Below are 23,376 nucleotides of genomic sequence, written 5' to 3'. Positions count from 1 at the left end.
AGGATTTGAACGGTTTTGCGGAACGGTTTCGATCAGGGTAATTTGGAACAGGTCGGGATTGCTATTGTGATGTGATGTGAAGTGACGTGACACACTGTGAAGAGGGTATTTGTTTAGTATATTTCTCTTGTGTTGTCCTATTCTGGACCTTGCGGGTTGGGTAGTTCTGCCCACATACTGAAGCAGGCACGGGCATGAGATGACATAGATGATATATCTTGATTCACAGGAAATATAATCTTTGATCTGATATTCTGTGTTGGTAACCTGGGAACGAAATGACGTGGTTTGGTGGATATATTTGCAAGCAGAGCATCTCTTATGGTTGCAAGCGGTGCATCCTATTGATGGATTAGTAGGACTGTGGATGGGTTGTGTGTGTGGTGGACGTAGTTTGCTAGGGGCTAGCAGACCACGGAGGTTAGGGGCACGTTTGAAGGTAATGAGTGGTTTGGGAGGTATGATTGACCGAAGGTGGGGATCTTGTAAGAGGATTTCCCACCTTTTGTTTAGAATATTGCGTATAGATGGATGCTGTGAACTGTACTTGGTAATGAAGCGGGGGGTATTGTCGGTTAGGATGTTGGAAACCAGTGGAGGAGGATTGGTAGTTTTTGCTTTGTGTTGTGCGTCTAGAATTAATTTCTTGGGGTATTTGCGGTCTGAAAATTTTTTTGTAAGAATTTTTGATTGGGTGTTATATGTCTGTACATCTGTGCAATTGCGAAAAATCCTCCTGTATTGGCTATAAGGGGTGTTTTTTGTCCAAGGGCGGTGATGAAAGCTATGGTAGTGTATATAATTATTTGCATCCACAGGTTTGAAGAAAGTCTTGGTTTTTATGTGGGTGAATTCTGTGTATAACACTAGGTCCAGGAATTCTATGGAATTGGGATCCTGATGGGAGGTAAACTGTAAACCTGCTGGATTAGTGTTTAGATAGTCAATAAAGGAGGGAATTTGATCTGCGGGGCCTTTCCAAATAAAAATTAAATCATCGATGTAACGTTTGTAAAAAATGATATTGTTGGAAAACGGGTTATTGCTATACATCTTGATTTGTTCTAGGTATCCCATAGCCAGATTTGCATATGAAGGGGAGAAAGAGCTTCCCATTGAAACCCCACTGACCTGTTGGTAAACATTATCTTGAAAGGTGAAAATATTGTTGTGCAAAATGATCACACTGACCCACCCAACAACGACCTAAGGTTGTCACAGATCAGCACCTACTCTTCTGATCTAAACTCTTCATCATCACCAAATCCACTCACTACACCAGTCACCTCCCCAGCCCCCCATCTCACACCTAAGGTTCCGCAACCCAACACTACGGGCATATCAGGTGAACCCACCATACCCAATCCCAACAACGACACTCTAAACCTCACAAGAACTTCCTCTTTTTTAGACCTACCAGCCTCGATATCACAGAACCTGTTATCGGCCCAATTACCCAGCCCCATCTCGGCCCGTACAATCATGCAACCGGTCAGAAAAACAAAACGCCCACTGTCAGACCTAGGAAACGGGGATGCAGAGGGAAAAGAAAAAAGGAACAAACACTAACCCACTCCACTATGGACAATACCGCCCCTACACAACCGGACACAAAAAGAAGCATTTTTAATTTGTCGAATCATATATTAACCAAACAAGAGACCAACCTACTTGAGAAAGGCCTCTCGTTCTGCCCCACAAATCATTCTGACCTATTTGAACTGTTCAGTGATCTAAACACTTATATCCGTAAACTTACTCTCAAACGCCATTTCGCAATAAAAAAATTAAACGTAACTCACCCCACTGATCCCCCCAATGTAATCATCACAAGTGATGACTCCATTCCTATAATAACAACATCTACAGGTGAAATAGAAATAGAGAAATATATTACCACGAACCTCAAAGGCCGCTCACGTTTCCATCCCACAGCCTCCAAGGGTAATTTTTTAGATACATTCTATTCCTTAGTCCTGAATGACCTACAAGAACTTCTCACTCCAGAGAGCTCCCCCCCTTCCAACCTCACACCACCCGAAAAATCAGCCCTCAAGACCCTTCGTAATAATCCTGACATAATCCTTAAACCCGCCGACAAAGGGGGAGGGATTGTCATCCTGAACCGAAGTGACTATCTCACCGAATCTACTCGACTTCTCAGTGACCCTAAGCATTACACACGTCTAGACACCGACCCCACCCCGGAACTGAACAAAACACTTAAAAGCTTTATTAATAATGCCCTAGTCAATAACATCATCACCAAAAACGAAAGAAATTTTATCGTCAATCACCATCCCAAAACTCCGTTCTTCTACTACCTGCCTAAAATACACAAAAATATTCACAATCCACCTGGAAGACCCATCATTTCGGGCATCGATTCCATTACGAGTAATCTCTCAAAATTCATAGACACACATCTACAACCCATCGTACAGTCCCTTCCTTCCTTCCTAAAAGACTCACAACACCTCATCAGTTTTCTGCACTCCATATTGTGGGAAAAAGACTATATTTGGCTGACCTGCGATGTTACCTCCCTGTATACCAACATACCACATTCCTTCGGACTCACCGCCCTTCAATTCTACTTACAATCTAACCTAACCATGCCTAAAACACAACAATCCTTCCTTTTACACTGCACAGAGTTCATTTTGCACAACAATATTTTCACCTTTCAAGATAATGTTTACCAACAGGTCAGTGGGGTTTCAATGGGAAGCTCTTTCTCCCCTTCATATGCAAATCTGGCTATGGGATACCTAGAACAAATCAAGATGTATAGCAATAACCCGTTTTCCAACAATATCATTTTTTACAAACGTTACATCGATGATTTAATTTTTATTTGGAAAGGCCCCGCAGATCAAATTCCCTCCTTTATTGACTATCTAAACACTAATCCAGCAGGTTTACAGTTTACCTCCCATCAGGATCCCAATTCCATAGAATTCCTGGACCTAGTGTTATACACAGAATTCACCCACATAAAAACCAAGACTTTCTTCAAACCTGTGGATGCAAATAATTATATACACTACCATAGCTTTCATCACCGCCCTTGGACAAAAAACACCCCTTATAGCCAATACAGGAGGATTTTTCGCAATTGCACAGATGTACAGACATATAACACCCAATCAAAAATTCTTACAAAAAAATTTTCAGACCGCAAATACCCCAAGAAATTAATTCTAGACGCACAACACAAAGCAAAAACTACCAATCCTCCTCCACTGGTTTCCAACATCCTAACCGACAATACCCCCCGCTTCATTACCAAGTACAGTTCACAGCATCCATCTATACGCAATATTCTAAACAAAAGGTGGGAAATCCTCTTACAAGATCCCCACCTTCGGTCAATCATACCTCCCAAACCACTCATTACCTTCAAACGTGCCCCTAACCTCCGTGGTCTGCTAGCCCCTAGCAGACTACGTCCACCACACACACAACCCATCCACAGTCCTACTAATCCATCAATAGGATGCACCGCTTGCAACCATAAGAGATGCTCTGCTTGCAAATATATCCACCAAACCACGTCATTTCGTTCCCAGGTTACCAACACAGAATATCAGATCAAAGATTATATTTCCTGTGAATCAAGATATATCATCTATGTCATCTCATGCCCGTGCCTGCTTCAGTATGTGGGCAGAACTACCCAACCCGCAAGGTCCAGAATAGGACAACACAAGAGAAATATACTAAACAAATACCCTCTTCACAGTGTGTCACGTCACTTCACATCACATCACAATAGCAATCCCGACCTGTTCCAAATTACCCTGATCGAAACCGTTCCGCAAAACCGTTCAAATCCTTTTGAGCTCTTAAAAGCACGAGAGATGTACTGGATACAAATACTGAAATCTCTAACTCCAGGTGGTCTTAATGAACAGCTGGAGAAAATCTATTAATATTACATCCCATAGTGCACATAAGTTCTCTTTTTATTCGTCCTCTCCTTTTAACCTCCTGCTTGGTTTTATTTCATTTTTATTGTATTTTACTGCAATCGGATTTTACTCTAATTGTTTTAGGTATTTATATTCACAACTCATCTGGATCTATGTAAATGTGAGATTATACAGATATAAGATGTGTGTCGATACAATTTGAAAATGCTATCAATTATGTACACACTTTCCTCAATTTATGTTTTATTGATGGTTTATGTAAATGTTTTACTATGCTCAGTGTTTTTTCAATCTTGTCACACACACAGCTATACATTCCCTAGTCTACCTGATACCCCGTTAGTAAGATAATTATTATTTTTATTCATACATTCCCACTTCGTTTCCACCTACACACAGCATTGGCTCCTGTCCTAGGTACCACACTTCAAACTACCAGTACCTATTTTCACCAGCAGGGGCCGACATCATTCTCTCCCCTATATGTTTATGCTAGTCTAAAGGCACATTCAATTTAAAATTAAAAATTAAAAATCAAAAATTAATCAAACCCCAATTTCTTTCCCCCCCCCCCCCCACACCCCTCACACATTGTCAACTAGTTAGATACTTTATTCATAAAAGTTGGAATGTAAACGCTTACTACTGTACGCACACCACTTTCAGTGCGATACCACTCGCTTGCCCTCTACAAACATGGCGGCCAGTGCTACAGGGATACTCGTAAGAGACCCTCCCCGCGCATGCGCAAAAAAACGTGCGCACGTGGCCACCTCCGTCCCAGCACAGTGAGGCATCCATCACGCGCCGTTGTGTTGCACACTACGTCATCTACACTGGCCCACATCCCATTGGCCAGCGCATCAACCCGGGTTGTTTTACTTCCTCATTGCGCCCCGCCCCCACCTACGTTACCGCTCCACACGCTAGTCTCCCTATATCTTTCAGGACATTCCCCACAGTCCAATACAGAGGTGCCAAGCTCGGTCTCGACCCCGTGCTGGTAAGTGATTCTTCAACTGGCTGGTGTAATTTTACTTCTATTTGTACATAAGTCAGCACACCTAGATCTTTATCAGGCAGTATACAACAGTGTTTTGTGTATATATATTTTTATATATGTGTGTGTGTGTATGTGTATGTATGTGTGTGTATATATATATATATATATATATATATATGTGTGTGTATGTGTATGTATGTATATATATATGTATATATATATATATATATATATTCCCGCACACCCGCACAGGATACTTTTCTCTATTACCCATCCCACCCCTTTCTCCTCCCTCACATCCCCTGCTAACCCTTCGCCTACAGTAAATCCCATCTCAACCCTCCCTTTCCCCTACAGCCCCCCCCCCCCCGCCCCCTTCCCCCTGTTCTTCCCATACTCAGCTCATTAACACTGCCCCTTGCAGATGCCTAGATACCCAAATACTGAACTGCATTGGCTTAACACCGAGACCACACAATTTGACATTGGCGTATATATGCATACATGTCTTCAAAAAAATACCAGTTGATGTTAACAGGTTGTTCCTTCTCTATACCATGTTGATCAATACTACTGCAGTGTCTCTATTTATATGTTAGAGATCTTATTGTAAACACCATGTATATAACAATAGTCTATTGTCACACACGTTAGTCTGATTGTCGCTTTGTATCTCTGTCGTTTTCAGTTGTTTGCTCCGGTGATTTATTGCCTGATGAAGCGGGAATTTGCCCGCGAAACGCGTTGCAACTTATACTAGGAGTATGTGATTAAAAAAATTTTCCTTTGACCAAGAATTGACAGTACCTGCGTCTGTTTTTGGGATTTGCTGGTCCACCACCGCTTCCCGAGATTTTTAAACTTTTTAGTGTATTTTATCCTACTGGCGCCTCTGTTTCTTTTTTACTCATTAAGATTCCACCCTGGGTGGAAGGGTGATATACCCTATTTTTCCTTCCGTCTACAGAGAGCGACGTTTTATTCCTGAGTGGGGACAGGCTTGTTCTCCCCACCTGCCTTCACAGTGGTTGCCTTGGTGGTAACCCTGGTTTGTGAGTATAACACTTATACTTTTCATTTAACCCACTAATTCCAGTGCATACTACACTATATTGGGCTCTCGGTTATTTGTTTTACATGTTTACAAAATATCTTTATAGGGGATTCTCAGGGATATATTTAATTTCAAAAGCACTTAGTGAATGGCAGTTGCTCTGTCCAACTGGCAAAAAACTGTAAGGAGCAGGGAAGCTGGCCAGCATCATTGTTTAAATCCTTTTTTGGGATATCTTTATAAAAAAAAAAAAAAAATCAAAGCCTTGCTAAGAATCCCCTATGAGGGGATGGACTAGTCCAAAACCTGTCACTTCTGTCAGATTTCTACTGCCTACTGTAAGTGACAGCATTATAGGAGAAAAGTAATTTATGGCTCATTTTACTCTGGGGAAAAAAAAAATGTACTTATTTGTATGTTTGCACATATTTTAAATTTTAGTTTTTCGCTGTAGTTCCCCTTTAAGACCTTAGAGGTGTCAGTAATTATCTGGCTTACCGCTTGTTGAAGGCTTTATGAATTGATATTTACTGACATTTGTTGGAGGTAACTACAGCCAAGTCGGTAATTTTCCTCACTGCTCAGGAATGTCAGTTGTTCATGCGGTAACAGCCTTTATGAATTGACACTTTGCTAAGTGCTTGGGAAAGTCTGCAGTAATGCTTTATGAATTGAGGCCCGAGTGCTGCCCACTACACCACAGTGCTCCTTAACCTCCCTGGCGGTAACCTTGAGTCAGGCTCAGAGGTATATATAAAAAAAAAAAAGCCAGGAGCGATAATCCTGACTAGGGTCGCCGCTGGGAGGTTTATGCAGAGCCTGAAACACAGCAGGTGTTTCAATTAGCCTCTCCCAGGATCCAGGAACTGGCAGCCATTGCCATTCTTCTTCCAGTCCTCTGAGGCTCTGGATCCCTCAGGTGAGATCACCATTTGTAGTCATGACCACAGACTGAGCTCACTGCAGGGGTACAGGCCATTTAGAGGGGGAATTGCAACGCTGGATCCAAGGGATTCAAGTGCAGGGCTGCCTCGGTCACTGTCGTATTTTTTTCCTGGTTTTCGGTTCTAAAAGCATGCAAAAAAAAAATTGCACCGCTTTTAGGGCCAGATTTATCAAAGCATTGCTGACAGTTTTTTCTTCTAAAACTGTTCTAACCAGAAGAACAATTCTGCATGATAGTAAGAAACTTCCCAAAGGCTATGTAATACTGGCAGTTTAGCGTGGATTTCTAGAGCTACACTACAGTTAAGAAAAGTGCAAATCCATTCCTACACTGCTGCAGATAAGAAGTGCTCATTAGCAGTTCTACAGTGTAGGCTAGATGTGATTTGTGAAGGGCTCCTCCCTTCTCACTCAGAGCTTACTGACAGCAGGTGTGTTGGTTACCTCAGCAACAGCAATTCCACTCACACACTGCACTGCCTGAGACCTTAGCTCCTATTCCTTACAGTTTAAAGGGACTCCGAGCTCATCTAAAAAATAAAAAAGTTGTACTCACCCGGGGCTTTTTCCAGCCCAGTGCTGGTCGGGAGGTCCCACGACGGCGTCCTGGCTCCTCTCCTACTCCCCGCTCCGGAATGGCTGACCGGCCACAGCCCGGGCGACACTCGGCCGAGTGTCGGGCTGCTCCTTCCGCGTATGACGCGGCTGACGTCACACGCCGGCAGGCGTGGCAGTACCGCGCTTTAATCGCGCATGCGCAGTACTTTCACGCCGGCCGCCGTGATGACGCGAGGAAGCCGGCGTGACGTCAGCCGCGTCATACGTGGAAGGAGCAGCCCGACACTCGGCCGATCGTCACCCGGGCTGTGGCCGGTCAGCCATTCCAGAGCGGGGAGTAGGAGAGGATCAGGACGCCGTTGTGGGACCTCCCGACCAGTACTGGGCTGGAAAAAGCCCCGGGGGAGTACAACTTTTATTTTTTAGATGAGCTTGGAGTCCCTTTAAGAAGGAATCTGCACTATCTAGTGATTTCTTAGGATGTCTGAGACAGTTCTGCACAGATTTCTTAAAAACCTACTATTTTGTCTTAGACACTCTTGATAAATCTGGCCCTTAGACCCTAAAATCCAGAAAATACTTACATGGAGGTTAAACATCAACAGTTTCATTAGTATACACTAGTATTCCTACCAGATTTCTTAGCTATCTTTCCTAAATCTTCCTATCCAACAATTAACCAATGATAAGCAAGTGAAGGGCTGTCCAACTCCAGTCCGAGCGCCATATCCATGCCAGTGTTTAGGATGGACTGAGAAATGTGATCTACGCCTTTCCTGATTCATACCCATCAATTTGAGCTGTGCCAAAAATGGTTGAGGACCACAGCCATTGAGTACTAGAATTGGACAGCTCTCATCCAGCCTGTGTAGCTTTTAGTCACACCCGCTTCCATAATGGGACAAGGAAGGTCTTTGTCAGTCAAGTGACCACAGGCTCTGGGTTACAAAAGGTGAATCAAAACACTTTAACTCCAACTATTCCTGGATTTTGTTGGGGGTGCAATTAAACCTGGACATTATCAGTTTTCTGACACCATAAGCAGAGAGTGGTAATCAGTCCAGCCCATCATGTCCAGTACCACATGGACATGCAAACATGTATTCTTTAAAGAAATGCAATACAAGTTGGTGATTGTTCCAGACAGCAAAAAAGCCAGTGGATGGTTGTAATGCCTTTTAGGTTTAAACAAAAAAACTCCACACAAGGATAATTGAAAAGAATTTATTTAGTACATAAGTTATGCCTTGACAGCAAACTTGCGCATGGAGTACAGACGGTCTTTTCTTTGCTGCTTCTTTGTCCTCAGTGACTCCTCGTGCTTGTTCAGCCTGCGCCTGAGAGCTCTGGTCTTCTTGGGCCTCAGATCCAAAGGCTTGTACTTCTTGCCCTGTTATAAAGGATAAAGCACACTAGCTGTAGTTGCAATATTTTAAATCTGAACAAGGATAATTCCAAAAGCAGTCTGCACAGAGGGGTGTCATACATCAAAACATGCTAAACATCACTACGATTGTTGTCGTGTGTGTCGGCGGCGATGGTGCAGTGTACCCGGACTGGCCACCTCAGCCAATAATTTTCTATCTCCTGTACCAGCCTTTACTCAGGAAAAACTAAGCAGGCTTATGCTAAGTATGACAGATTTACTGTCAGATCGACAATTTCCAACATGTCCCATCTGATTTCCAATGAATTTGCCATAGAAGTGAACAGAAAAGAGATTGAAAAATCAGAGTGGACATGTTGGAAATTGTCGATCTGACAGTAAATCTGTCATAAAAATTGCATGGTGTGTGTACCTAGCATTACAGTTAAAAGGTCACAGGGATATCAAAGCTCAACATCCGAGCCTATGTGGGTTTATATGGCTCCCAAGTATATGCAGCCCCTTTGGAGGAATGTTTGACAGAAGGGGTTTTGTGAGGCAGCCATCTCACAAGTTTGTCAGGTTCAGTTTTAAGACTCACTGGTGAAGATTTTGAACATATGCTGCTATCACTGTTTAATGTGTACCTGAGACATTTAAAACAAAATGATCTATACTTACCTGGGGCTTCTTCCAGCCTCCTGTAGACTGTCAGCTCCCTTGCTGTCTTCCTGGTCCCCTCAGTGTTGCCTGTGTCAGGCCTGTAAAGTCTGACTCAGCCGAGTTGCGGGCCACATCACATGTACATTCCCACCACTCACACTCCTGTAGTCAAGAGCATTCTGCACATGCTCAGTTCACAAAGACTAACTGCATTTGTGCAGAAAGCTACTGGAGCGCCAAAGGAAGGGGGGGGTGTTTGCCTGTCCGACTCCCAGCAGTGGAATGTGTTTTTTTATATGCTTCAGTTTGGTCCAGAGGCTTCCCTTATCCTGCGCCACACCAGCGCTGGGTGCAGCTTGCTCCTGCACAGTACCACGGTCCCTTGTGGGGTCCTGGCACTGGAACGGCCCAGTGAAGAAGGTGGCATGAAGCTTCTGAGGATCCTGAAGCAAGTATCCGTTTTGCCCCAGTTACAGGTTTGCTTTCATGGAAGCAGACAGAGTGTTAACATCCTGAGCTTACTTATTCGGTCTCTGCTGGGGATCAAATTACAACTTCTGCTTAGCCACAGATGAAGGTGAATTAGACCAGCTAAACTCTCTAAATACATACAGGGTGCATTTATCTGTGTTTTCCTTCTGTCCTGTGCAAGAGTTCAGGTCCACTGAATTGCTGCTGATCAGTTCAGCACAAACCCTTAAATCCCTCAACCTTCTTAGCGGTAATCCTGAGCCATGCTCAAGACAGAAATCCGCAGCTCAGAGCAGTAATCCAGAGCCTGACTTGTGGTAGCCACCGAGAGGTGAATGCAGAGCATTCTGTAACTCAGCTCCGCTGGGATCCATACACCCGCAACCAATCCTCAAGAGGCTCTGAATCCCTCTTGTCTCACTATAGGGGTACAGCACCACCTGGTGGACAGAGGAAGAACGGCAGCGCTGGATACAGAGGAGTTGAGCAATGTGCAGGACTGCCACAGATCTCTGTGGTGTGATTTTCTTCCCCTGTTTTTAGGGCCCTTTTCCACCAGTGCGCTTGCGCTGGCTGAATCGCAAAAACGCAAACCGCTAGCGATTTTACAATCGCTACGGTTTGCTTTTTAACATAGGAATCGCGGTAGGTCATTTCCACTACCGCGATTCGTTTTTGTCAGGAACGCGAACGCACGGCGGAGCGATATTTGCCGCGATTTTGCTATGCAGTGCATAGCATAGCAAAATCGCGGCGGCGAACGTCGGGGAATCGCCGGTAATTGCGATTCAGCAATCGCTAGCGTTCAGCGTGAACGCTAGCGATTGCAAGTGGAAAAGGGCCCTTAGGGTCTAATGCTGGGAATACATGGTACATTTATTCCCACATAATCGAGCTGCTGATGGCTCGATTGATAATTTCCGACATGTCCAATACCCCGCCGGATCGATTCTGCGCTCGATACCGGCAGGCAGGACAAAAGAACGAGCGCAAGATAAGGAAGCGCCCGCGGGGGATGAGCGGGAATCGATCTGGGTGCCCGCGGGGACGTGCCGGAATCGAGCCAACGGCTCAATTATGCGGGAATAAAACGAACAGTGTATTCCCAGCATAAAGCTTCATCTACACGCTGGAATTTTCCATCAGATAGACTGATCTATTAGATAGATCTAATGAGAAATTGAATAGTGTATAGACATCCAAATTGTTTCAGATTTTGCGATATATTTTGCTTTGATAAGTATCCAAAATATATTGCAAAATCTAATGCAATCCTATTGGACTAGTTGGAAATGATCTAATAGATCTGTCTAACACAGGGGTGCCCACACTTTTTTGGCTTGCGAGCTACTTTTACATTTTCAGAGTCCAGCAGATCTACCAACATTTAGGTAGCTATGTATATGTGCCTTCAGTATAGGTGCAGGGGCCTTCCGCGCAGGTCGCCAGGTGCAGGGGCCTTCCGCGCAGGTCGCCAGGTGCAGGGGCCTTCCGCGCAGGTCACCAGGTATAGTATAGTTAGGTGCAGGTGGCCTTCAGTATTGATAGCTGGGTGTAGCTGCATGGGCCACTTACCTCCCTCCAGTTCCAGCGGCGGTGTCTGGGGCTCATCCTAGTCTCCCCTCCAGGAGTGCACATGAACAATGGACGACTGAGGGAACGCTCCGGCGTGCACCGGGCTGCCTACGTGGAAGCAGTGTGCCCAGCGCCGCCCCCAGCAGCAATGACATCATGGCTTCCTTCTCTTTAGCCGCACCGCCTTGCTCTCCTTCCCTGCATTCTGATTGGCCGGCAGCAGAATCTGATGACACGCGGCCAAGCAGGCGCGTTATACAGCTGCCAGCCACTAAATTTATTGTGCCGCGGCCAGGTGGCCGCGATCTACCAAATAGGCGGTAGATCACGATCAACCTATTGGGTACCCCTGGTCTAACAGATCTGATCTGACAGAAAATTGTACCGTGTAGATGAGGCTTAAAGTGAATCCAAGATGAAAAAGTAACTATAACAAGTAACTTGTCTATATATCGTTTATCGTTTACACAGCATAGCTAGCTGCAAAACGCTTCAAAAGTTTATGATTATTTATTGCTGTGATACAATAAGGGCAGCCCTGTTCTGTTTGTCACACTACACTGAAGCAAGCTGATAGCATCTCCAGCCCTCAGCCTGTGGAAAACTTCACTCCCCCCCCTCTTAAATCTCTGGCAAGTAACCTCCTCCTCCTGCCCAGACTGAGCTCCCATAAGCACTTGCTACCAGGGACTGAGTGCCAAGCCTCTCTGAAAAGCTGTGGGCGAGGCTTGATTAGTTTATAGGGAGAGTAACAAAACAAAAAAAAAAAAAGTATTTGGCTTGAGGAATGCCCTATAAACTATAAGAAAGGAACAGAATTATGCAATGAGTAAAAAGTTTATCTCGGATCCACTTTAAAAGCGTGAGAAAAGAATTGTACCACTTTTAGACCCTAAAACCTGGTACACACCATGTAATTTCCCTCAGATAGACAGCCAAATTGATAAGTTCCAACAGGTTCGATCTGATTTACGATCGTTTTTCTGATCAATTTGCAAAGTGATCAGAAAAACAATGGGAATTTCGATCGGATCTTATCTGATGGAAAATTGCATAGTGTGTACCAGGCATTAAATCCAGAAGTAATACAGCCAGGGAGGTTAAATGGACACTTGAGAGTAATCGCTTTGAAGGACAACTGAAGTGGAAGGTATATGGAGGCTGCCATATTTCTTTATAGGCAATAGCAGTTGCCTGGCTGTCCTACTGATCCTCTGCCTCTAATACTTTTAGCCATAGACCCCTGAATATGCATGCAGCAGATCAGGCGTTTGACATTGTCAGATCTGACAAGATTAGCTGCATGCTTGTTTCTGGTGTAAAGCCGGCTCCGTTCCGGCGGCTCGATTAGCCGCCGGATCACCTCTTCCGCGTCCCTGCTCCGGATTAGATTCTCCACTCATCTTCCGCTCGATTCCCTGCCATTGTCCCTTCGCAGGGAGCGAGCAGGGAATCGGCGGTGCGGAGATCCGTCATGTTGGATCTTATCGAGCCGCGTCAGCGGCTCGATTGATAAGGAACATCGGAGCCGCATCTACGCGTGTAGATGCAGCTTTATTCAGACACTACTACAGTCAGCAGGGCTGCCAGGCAACTGGCATTGATAAATAGGAAATAGATTTGGCAGCCTGAAAAGCATCTAAAATTCACCAAAACATTCACTACGCCATGCTACAATGTGGCAGCATCTTCATTAAAGTGGACCCAAACTAAAAATACAAGATTTCAGAAATAAAAACTATTTTCTAAATTATAATAATAAATAGCAGCCTTTTTTCAGCTTCATGATGGCAAACATAAAATATTTTACATTTATTGGAGAAACCCCTCCCTTCCTTTCATATTGCCGGCAAATAATCCGACAAAATGGTGGAGTAGATGGTGTCCAGCAAAGGAGGAATTGCCAATGGCTGCCCCCAGTATAACCCTAGTTATGCAAAGAGGAGGGTGAAAAGCATACACTGAAATGCTCATAGGCTTGAAGGAGTGTTTATGTATCTTTGTATGTGTCAGAGTGGTGCAACTAAATATTTTGAATTAAAAAAAATGTTTGGTTTGGGTCCGCTTTAAACTGGACAGGTGTCCTTTGCTAAGGTGTTGCAATCATCTGCACTTCAGCCACAGAAGTGCAATGAACTGTGTATTCACTTGTAAGCATACTCCCTCTAACGACAGAGAAAGCAACATGATACTAAGTGGAAGTTACTATAGCAAGAAATTATTCACATTGCAGCCACTAAGAAAGCGCAATGCTGGGTGATTGTCTTGCCGTGGAAGGGGAGCTTTAGTAGTTTGTTTGTTTTTTTTTTTTTTTTTTTTAAATCAGAAACAACATACTTCTAATACACTAAAAATGGATTTGCCATGTGATGAATATTGATCTTATGATACAGGTAATGCCTGTCTTATGAACGACCCGGTGATCAAAACGGCCTGATCCCATTGCAATGAGGTCATTTCTACGTAGGGGAAGTTTGAATTAACAGCTTCAGCCCACAGCAACAGTGCAGGACTCTCCTCCAGAGTGCAGCGCTGTCCCTCGTCCTCTACCCACCACCTGCTGGCTCTTGTCACGTGACATACAGGAAGTAGGAGGCAAAGTGCTTAGACTTGCCAGTGCTGGGTTTGGGCTGGAAGGCAAGTCTGCTGCTGCAGGGGAGCTCCACAAGGCTGGGGGACAGCGAGGCAAATGGGGGCACATAGGAGGCACAGAGGATAGAGGTGGAACAGTGTTTCAACTTAAGAACGGATTCAGGTTAGAGTACAAACCTACATTCCCCATCTCGTTCATTAACCGTGGACTACCTGTATTTAGAATGCATTTGTTATGCTTGGATTTGGATGCAGCTGCAAACAGCAGCCCATTCTAGCTACCCAGGGACACATTTTTTCCAATATTTTCTATTAATAAGAAACTATGTTGGCATCAACCTTAAACAAGCATTAAGAAAAAGAAACACTTAAAATTAACTCACTTTGTAAAATTTCCTCAAATTCTCTTTTTGGGTCTGGTTGATCACAGTCAGAACTCTGGCGATGGATTTACGGACAACCCGGCTGCAATACAAAGTACATTTCGAATATGTAGCCACATTTATATATTGGCATTCTCCACAATGCTTTATAGACTACATAGAACATTTCTCATTACTAAAGGTGGCCATACATTAGGCAACTTGACAGCCGACTGACCATCGAATTTGCCGCGTTTGTTGCGCGTCCCAGTCAGGCAGGAACGTGGAGGCACAGATTTTCAACCAATTCCGATAAGATTTGGGTGGTCGATCGGCCACCAAGTCGCCTGATGTATGGCCACCTCAAGAACCATTTGCCTGAAAAAAGCTTACATACGCTTAACAATTGTTGTTTATGCTAAAGACCAAACAGACTAAATAGAATTTTAACAGACTGTACTGATAGGTTTTCATTAGATTTGTGCTGTTAAGAATCAAACAAAATTATTTTGCCACATCTGTGACAGATTTCGTTTCCATTATGTACAACATTTTGTCCATTAAAACTCTGAGGCATTTTATAAACATCAGACCAAACACTTCACATTGCCACATAAGCAACCAACATACCCTATGTAACCTGAAATAAATGGTAAAGTTAGCCCTGTGATGAAATATACTCACATCTTGGACAGCTTAGAAGCAGCTCCTCCTGTTACCTTAGCAACTCTGAGCTGAGAAAGTTCTACCTTCAGGTCATCCAACTGCTTCAGCAGCTCTTCCTTTTTCTTACCGCGCAGGTCTCGGGCCTTAATTTTAGCCTATAAAGAAAAATATTGTATTTGTAATCATTACAACAAAATGATCTGCTCATAGTCTCACATGTAACCTCAAACCCACCAATATTGCTGTAAGTGACTGCTCAGCACAGTGATATTTATCGCAGCAGAACTACGCACCTGTGCAGGTGACATGAAACTTACAGAGTTTGGTCATCCATTAACATTACAACTGTCTAAAAGCTTAGACTATTTGTTCACTCAAGGAAGACATGTACAACTCAGCCCTGGCGACATGTCAGTGGAAGACTGGGAAGATCCAGGAATGTGCCCCCAAACTCCTTCCTGTACATAGAGTATTACGTGCAAGAAGATTGTAGGCTCGCAAGGGCAGAGTCATCCTCCTAATATTTACTGTTTTTGTTGCAATATTTGTGCTGCTTGAGACTCTGCTGTACATGTTTTGGTTGTACCTATGTTCCCTGTGTTGTCCTACTGTGCTTTGTAAAGCGCTGCAGAATAGGTTGGCGCTACATAAATGATAATACTACTACTACATGTGCTCTGTACAAGATATTGTGATAGATCACCACCAAGAGAGCAATGCACTGTGGCAATCTTCCCTATTGGTAACCCAAGATGGAAGCAGTTACTTCACAATGGTGATCTAAGCTGTTCTGCTGATCCATTGCCTCTAAATTTTTTAGCCATAAATGATGAACAAGCACACAGATCAGAGGTTTCTGACAGAAAATTGACATGATTAGCTGCATGTTTGTTTTTGAGGGGTTATGCAGAGTTCAGCACTATCTTTAAAGGCGCCCAAACATCTAGCGGTGTGGGCAGATAACACGAGACAGATCCCTCTGATCAGAGAGAGATCTCGGCTGTCCATACACTATAGGCTGATTCCTGTTCAACCTCGTCAGGCCACCGATTTCTCCCACCCCCAAATTTTAATGTCTCCACTACATTAACCGTACTGTTATCACTGCCCAGCGGCAACACCCGGCCTCCTCCACTATCTCCCCCGACAGCGGACAAGACCAGTGACCACAGCTTGACAGATGACATTTACCATTCGCGGGGCAGGTAAACATTTACATTTCGGGGGACGGGGAAAGGTTGAACAGTGGCAGTTGGTCCATCGCAAGCCTTTTCCACTCTGGATCAGATTAGCCACGGCAGAGCAAAATTTTACAGCTTGCTCGATACATATGGCCAATTTCAAAATTGGTTGAATAGTCGGGCATGCTTGCTACAGCACAGATTTTCATCTGCAATATCACTAGGTGTATGCCAACTTCAGGCCATGTTCACACTATATGCACTGCCGAATAATGGCTGGTTCGTTAGGGCATTCATATTGTCGCATAGACTTCACATTGCAGCGTGTTTTGTCATAGTGGCGCACACCGAGCTGTGTCAGACAACACGCAGGTTGTGCACATTTTAGGTACGCTAAGCTACACAAAAAGCATTTCCGCAAGTTTTGCAATACATATCTCTAGTGAATGTGAGAGTGTTGCCTTACTGTGGGTTACAGCATATCCAGTTAAAGGGAACCTGAGGTCAGAGTGATATGGAAGCTGCCATATATTTTATTGTAAACAATTCCAGTTGCCTGGCAGCCCTGTTTATCTTTTGGCAAAAGTAGTGTCTGAGTCAAAACCCAGGAACAAGAATATGTTAATCCCATAAAACCTGAGTCTTCAGCATACCTGATCTGCTGCATGCTTGTTCAGGGTCTATAGCTAAAATGTATTGGAGACACAGGATCAGGAGGACTACCAGGCAACTGGAATAGTTTAAAACGAAATAAATATGGCAGCCTCCATATCCCTCTCACCTCAGATTACCTTAAAGTCACGGCAACATATTTTGTAAGGAATCAAGGCACAGTATATGCGCTTTCACTGTGTTTATACTGACAGCAAAAAATAAAACATAATACAGAATGCACATTTCTGTCTGTGCCCAGGGAGTTGATGCACTAACCAGAGGTAATATTGCCATGCGCAATTAGCACACAGCAATAGTACTGTCCCTACCACCAGTGTACCACACAATGCGCAACTCACAGTACACAATATATGTGAGTGTAACTGCAATTCCTGATCCTCTTGCCTTCCATAATTTCCTACGAGTGTTAGGGCCCTTTTCCACCAGCGCGTTTGCGCTGGCTGAATCGCAAAAACGCAAACCGCTAGCGATTTTACAATCGCTACGGTTTGCTTTTTAACATAGGAATCGCGGTAGGTCATTTCCACTACCGCGATTTGTTTTTGTCGCGAACGCGCGGCGGAGCGATAATTGCCGCGATTTTGCTATGCAGTGCATAGCAAAATCGCGGCCGCGAACGTCGGGGAATCGCCGCTAATTGCGATTCAGCAATCGCTAGCGTTCAGCGTGAACGCTAGCGATTGCTAGTGGAAAAGGGCCCTAAGGGCCCTTTTCCACTAGAGCGATTGTGATTGCTGAATCGCAAAATCGCAAATCGCTAGTGATTTTTAAATCGCTAGGGTTGTTACTTTATCATAGAAAGCATGAGAAGTATTTTCCACTACAGTGATTCGATTTGGAAATCGCTAATCGCAAATCGCAATCGCTTGCTGGAGCGATTTTTACAATGATAATACAATGCAAATGAAAATCGCAAATCGCAATCGCATAACAGAATTAATGAAAAATCGCAATCGCAATCACTGGCGTTTGTGATTTGTGATTGCGATTGCTAGTGGAAAAGGGCCCTAATGCTGGGAATACACGGTTCGTTTTTGCCTTCGTTTAAACCTTCGTTTCGATTGTGCCTTTTGTCCTTTTCGATCCCGAAATAATCGGTCATACGGTTAATATCACCACCCACGGTTTGGTTTTTTTTTTTCGATTCTGATGGTTTCGTTTTTCCAATGATCGAAGGCTGCAAAGAAACGAAACGAAAATCCCTTTTTACAGGGACGGACTAGCATAAACGAATATATAATCGATCTGAACAGCCATCAAGCCTACCAATGGCTCGATTAGATGGATAAAGAGAGATAATATCAAACATGTTCGATCACTAGTCGTTCGTTTTTGGGGTCTATTAATCGAAACTATAATGAGATTATGACTATTTTCACATACGTTTTCAACACTCGATTCGTTTGCCGAACGAATCGAAGGTTTAAACGAAGGCAAAAACGAACCGTGTATTCCCAGCATTAGAGAGATTCTGAATCGAGCATTAACAAGTTTTGAACTGTACATGTGCAGTGGGGAAAAAAAGCACTTATGGATGACCACTTGCTTTGCTGTGCAAGTGCGATTTGGAACTGTCAGCTGCACAGGTGAATCATGCAGCACCACTTGTGAATGCAAATTAAGGATCCCTCTAAATATTAAGAGGAATGCAGGACCACCAGAACTACTATCAGCATTAGGACGCACTCAGAAAGAGGTACTCTAACTCTCTGTGGGCATTTTTCTTATTGTGGACTGCAACAAAAATGAAACAGAACTTCTTTTCAGCCAGAATGGGTTATAGACACAGGCCGCCCTGTGTTTACCAGGGGAGCAGCGGCATAACGTCACTATTCCAGCAGCCATCTATCCGCTCCCCGGCAATACCTCTCCCGCCTCACTCCCAGGACCCTACCCCTCACTCCAATACTATTATACTAGCGACAGAGACCCCTCAGCCCGAGGATGCCCACAGATTGCACCGGACCGCCGCAATTCACTCACCATGGTCGCCGCCGGCTGCCAGAGGAAAGGGAGGGGTTAGCAGGATGCAGAGCTCTTCCGGGTGACGGACGCTTCCAAGATCGTAGGGGAGAGAGAGAGAGAGCAATCTCAATGGTACAGTCCTGTGCAGACCTGTGTGATGATGACGTAGCGTTAGAACTCATTATAAGCAACCACATCTATACATATCTCCCGACTGTCCCCCCTTTGGAGGGACAGTCCCTCTTTGGGAGCCCTGTCCCCTTTTTCTCCTCATTTGTCCCTCTTTCAGGACTTTGTCCCTCTTTCTATGTAAATATATATATATATATATATATATATATATATATATATATATATATATATATATATATATATATATGTTTCTCTAATAAAAAAATGTGTTTGACTCTAAACTTTATTCCCATCTTTTACATTGATATATTACTAATTTTAAAATGTTAATATAAAGGAAAATTACCCAGGCTAGAAAGGACCAGTGCGGTTTGAATTTAAAAACAACATATTTTTCTTATGAAATTTTTATGGTAGGCGTGACTAGGGGTGTGCCAGCGGCGTGATCAGGTGTGTGGCAGGGGATTAACCTTCCTGGCGGTAAGCCGGAAGGCACCGCTGGGCCGATTTGCATAATTTTTTTTTTGCTACACGCAGCTAGCACTTTGCTAGCTGCGTGTGCAATGCGACCGCCGCCGCTACCCGCCGATCCGGCGCTATTCGTTGCGCCGCGGCCGCCCCCCCCCCCCCCCCCCAGACCCCGTGCGCTGCCTGGCCAATCAGTGCCAGGCAGCGCTGTGGGGTGGATCAGAGTCCCCTTTGACGTCACGACGTCGATGACGTCATCCCGCCCATTGCGGCTATTATGTAGCAAGACCTTGTCTCGCTACATGAAAAAGAAATTTTATTTTTTTTAAAAAAGGATTTGCTGCCCCCTGGCGGATTTTTAACAAACCGCCAGGAGGGTTAAAGAGAAACTCAGACCAAGAATTGAACTTTATCCCAATCAGTAGCTGATACCCGTTTTTACATGAGAATCTATTCCTTTTCACAAACAGACCATCAGGGGGCGCTGTATGACTAATATTGTGGTGAAACCCCTCCCACAAGAAACTCTGAGTACATACTCCCGGCAGTTTCCTGTCTGTGAACCTTGCTGCATTGTGGGAAATAGCTGTTTACAGCTGTTTCCAACTGCCAAAAAAACATGCAACAGCTACATCACCTGCCAACAGTAAAAATGTCACCATGTAATAAATGTCAGAATGTAAATCGGGGATTTAAAGATTTTACACTGGGAAAACACTGACTAAATCATTTATACATAATTATTGTAAAAATGAAGCACTTTTTTATTACATTATTTTCACTGGAGTTCCTCTTTAAGTGTCCCTCTTTCTCATCTCAAAAAGTTGGGAGGTATGTATATATAACAGTACCTGTATAATATAACATGAGAATTAGATAGGCGATGTACTGATACAATTCCTGGTGCTGCATTGTGCTCTGCAGAGTACTTGGCACTTTTAAATAACCTGCGAGAACTGTTTTAAGTTTATAGTGAAAGTACATCAGAGAAGACAAGTGATCCTGCAAGTGTGTGTGTGTGTGTGTGTGTGTGTGCGTGCGTGCGTGCGTGCGTGCGTGTGTGTGTGTGTGTGTGTGTGTGTGTGCTTATCTGCTATTCGGTGGCACTAAAATTATTGCATACTGGACCCGGGTGATATTAGAATATAGTGAGGGTTACTCAAAGGTTAAAGTAAATCCGAGGCGGCAAGAGAAAATAAAATATACTTACCTAGGTATTATTATTATTATTGATGATTTATATTGCGCCAGCATCTTTCGCAGCGCTGTACAATAGCATACAGGGTATAACAGTACAAAGCATACAATACAAACAGTTAATACAAGACAAGAGGGTATAACAGCTAAAACAGTGAACAAATTAACAACATATGTTACACAGAGGTGGGAGGTATGCACACCCATTACACAGCATTGTGAGTCAAAAGGGAAGAGAGCCCTGGCCAAAAGGCCTTACAGTCTAAACATTTAAGGTATAGGACAGTAGTTAAAGGGAAGCTGTGAATGTGGTGGTATAAATGGTGGTTAGTGGGCGGTGTCCTAGGTAGGACAGTATGCCTGCCTGAAAAGGTGAGTTTTCAGATTGTGCCTAAAAATAGTAAGTGTGGGTGAGTGGCAGATGTGTTGAGGGAGAGTGTTCCAGAGGAGGGGAGAGTATCGAGAGAAGTCTTGTAAGCAGAAGTGGGAAGATGTGATCAGGGAAGAAGACAGAAGGATATCGTTAGCAGGGCGGAGATTGCGTGTAGGATGGTATCTGGAAATAAGTTGATTAAGATAGGAAGGAGCTATGTTGTGGAGAGCTTTGTAGGCGAGAGTTAAGCTGGCCATACACTGGCCCGATTTCCCGCCGATCTACAGCAGATTCGATCACAGGGATTGAATCTGCTGTCAAATAGTTAGCGCTAAACGCACCCTACCGATTGATTTCCTCCTGATATCAATCGGTCCGTCAATCGCGCCGTGCGGGAAATTACCGTCGATCGCCGGCGGGTAGGGAGCGCGTCACTTGCGGCGTACGATTCGGGGTCTTTCGACGCAGGTATACATTACCTGAGGCTGGCTCCCGGGCATCCCGTCCGTCACTGCTCCCGTCATGGCACCTCCGGCATCCTCGTATAACTTCCGCTGTCACGCGTGACAACGGAAGTACAAGTAGAGGGCGCTCTATTTGAACTTCCGCTGTCACTGGTGTGATAGCGTAAGTTATATGCGGATGCCGGAGGTGCCACATGAAGGGAGGACATCACGCCCGGGAGCCAGCCTCAGGTAATGTATGCCGGGGGTTGGGGGGGGGGGGACAGGCAGCAGTGGCAGCTCAGCAGATGGTGAATCGGTGTCATAGTGAAATCGATTCACAATCTGTTTGCAGTAAAGGCAGCCATACGATCCATATCTGATCAGATTCGATCAGAGAGGGATCTGTCTGTTGGTCGATCTGATGGCAAATGGACCAGTGTATGGCTACCTTAACTCATTCGCGTTCCGTCGTTTTCACTTGAGCAATGTTCACCTCCCATTGATTAGCCTATAACTTTATCACTACTTATCACAATGAACTGATCTATATCTTGTTTTTTTCCGCCACCAATTAGGCTTTCTTTGGGGGGTACATTTTGCTAAGAGCCACTTTACTGTAAATGCATTTTAACAGGAAGAATAAGAAAAAACGGAAAAAATTCATTATTTCTCAGTTTTCAGCCATTATCGTTTTAAAATAATACATGCCTCCATAATTAAAACTCACGTATTGTATTTGCCCATATGTCCCGGTTATTACACCGTTAAAATTATGTCCCTATCACAATGTATGGCGACAATATTTTATTTGAAAATAAAGGTGCATTTTTTCCGTTTTGCATCTATCACTATTTACAAGTTTAAAATAAAAAAAATATAGAAATATTTCATCTTTACATTGATATTTAAAAAGTTTAGACCCTTAGGTAAATATTTACATGTTTTTTTTATTGTAATGTTGTTTTTTTTTATATTAAACATTTTATTTGGGTATTTTTGGGAGGGTGGGATGTAAACCATAGTTTTTTAATGTAATTGTGTGTTGATTTTAATTTTTTTTACTTTTTGGCCACAAGATGGCGGCCATGAGTTTGTTTACATGACGTCACTCTAAGCGTAACACACGCTTAGAGTGACGCATCGGGGAGGGAACGGCCAGAAAAAGTGAAGCTTCCGAGAGAAGCTATCGCTTTTTCAGCAGGGGAGAGGAATCAGTAATCGGGCACCATAGCACGATACATTGATTCCGTGGCTACCGAATCCGCGGCCGGGAGTGCGCGTGCATGCGCGCGATCGGCCGTGGGAGTGCGCGGTGGCGCGCATGGTTCCTGGACGTAGTTTCTACGTCCAGGAACCAAAATAGGTTAAGGGCCCTTTTACACTTAATCAGTTTCTCTCAGTTATAACTGAAAGAAAACTGATTTTCAAAGTAATGCCCATGTTTCTCTATGGCACCTTTCACACTTAACGTGTTTTAACTGAAATCTTCTTCCCACTGCACTGCTATGGAAAAATCGCATACCAACGCGCACTAATGCATACTAATGCACAGCAACTGATTAAGTGTAAATGGGCCCTAAGGATTTTAAATTGTATCCTTTGTGTAACTGGCAGCCAGTGAAGGGACTGACAGAGGGGGCTTTGGCTGGAGAAGCGTGAGGAGAGGTAGATGAGTCGTGCAGCAGAGTTCATAAGAGTGTAGCGGGTCTAAACGGTTTTGTCAGGGAGACCGCAGAGCCGAGAGTTGCA

The 23,376-nt window shown here is 44.0% G+C and overlaps 1 protein-coding gene across 1 annotated transcript; it reads right to left on the bottom strand.

The window, feature by feature from the left end:
- Positions 1-8,705: 8,705 nt before the first annotated feature.
- RPL35 (ribosomal protein L35) lies at positions 8,706-19,131 on the bottom strand. The gene is made up of 4 exons (XM_068248204.1): positions 19,030-19,131; positions 15,209-15,345; positions 14,546-14,627; positions 8,706-8,885 (listed from the first exon to the last, which is right to left on the bottom strand). The coding sequence occupies exons 1-4, from the start codon at positions 19,030-19,032 to the stop codon at positions 8,736-8,738; spliced, it is 372 nt and encodes a 123-aa protein (XP_068104305.1). The 5' UTR covers positions 19,033-19,131; the 3' UTR covers positions 8,706-8,735.
- Positions 19,132-23,376: the final 4,245 nt, after the last annotated feature.

Source organism: Hyperolius riggenbachi, chromosome 8, assembly GCF_040937935.1.
Source record: "Hyperolius riggenbachi isolate aHypRig1 chromosome 8, aHypRig1.pri, whole genome shotgun sequence".
Classification (NCBI taxonomy): domain Eukaryota; kingdom Metazoa; phylum Chordata; class Amphibia; order Anura; family Hyperoliidae; genus Hyperolius; species Hyperolius riggenbachi.
Note: the sequence above shows the minus strand (reverse complement) of the source record. Positions and strands in the feature narration are given on the sequence as shown.

Excerpts from the sequence above, each read along its gene's own strand:
- RPL35 (XM_068248204.1), bottom strand. Across the intron at positions 14,628-15,208 it reads GCTTCTAAGCTGTCCAAGAT|CCGGGTTGTCCGTAAATCCA; the intron begins GTGAGTATATTT and ends TTTGTATTGCAG. Across the intron at positions 8,886-14,545 it reads ATTTGAGGAAATTTTACAAA|GGCAAGAAGTACAAGCCTTT; the intron begins GTGAGTTAATTT and ends CCTTTATAACAG.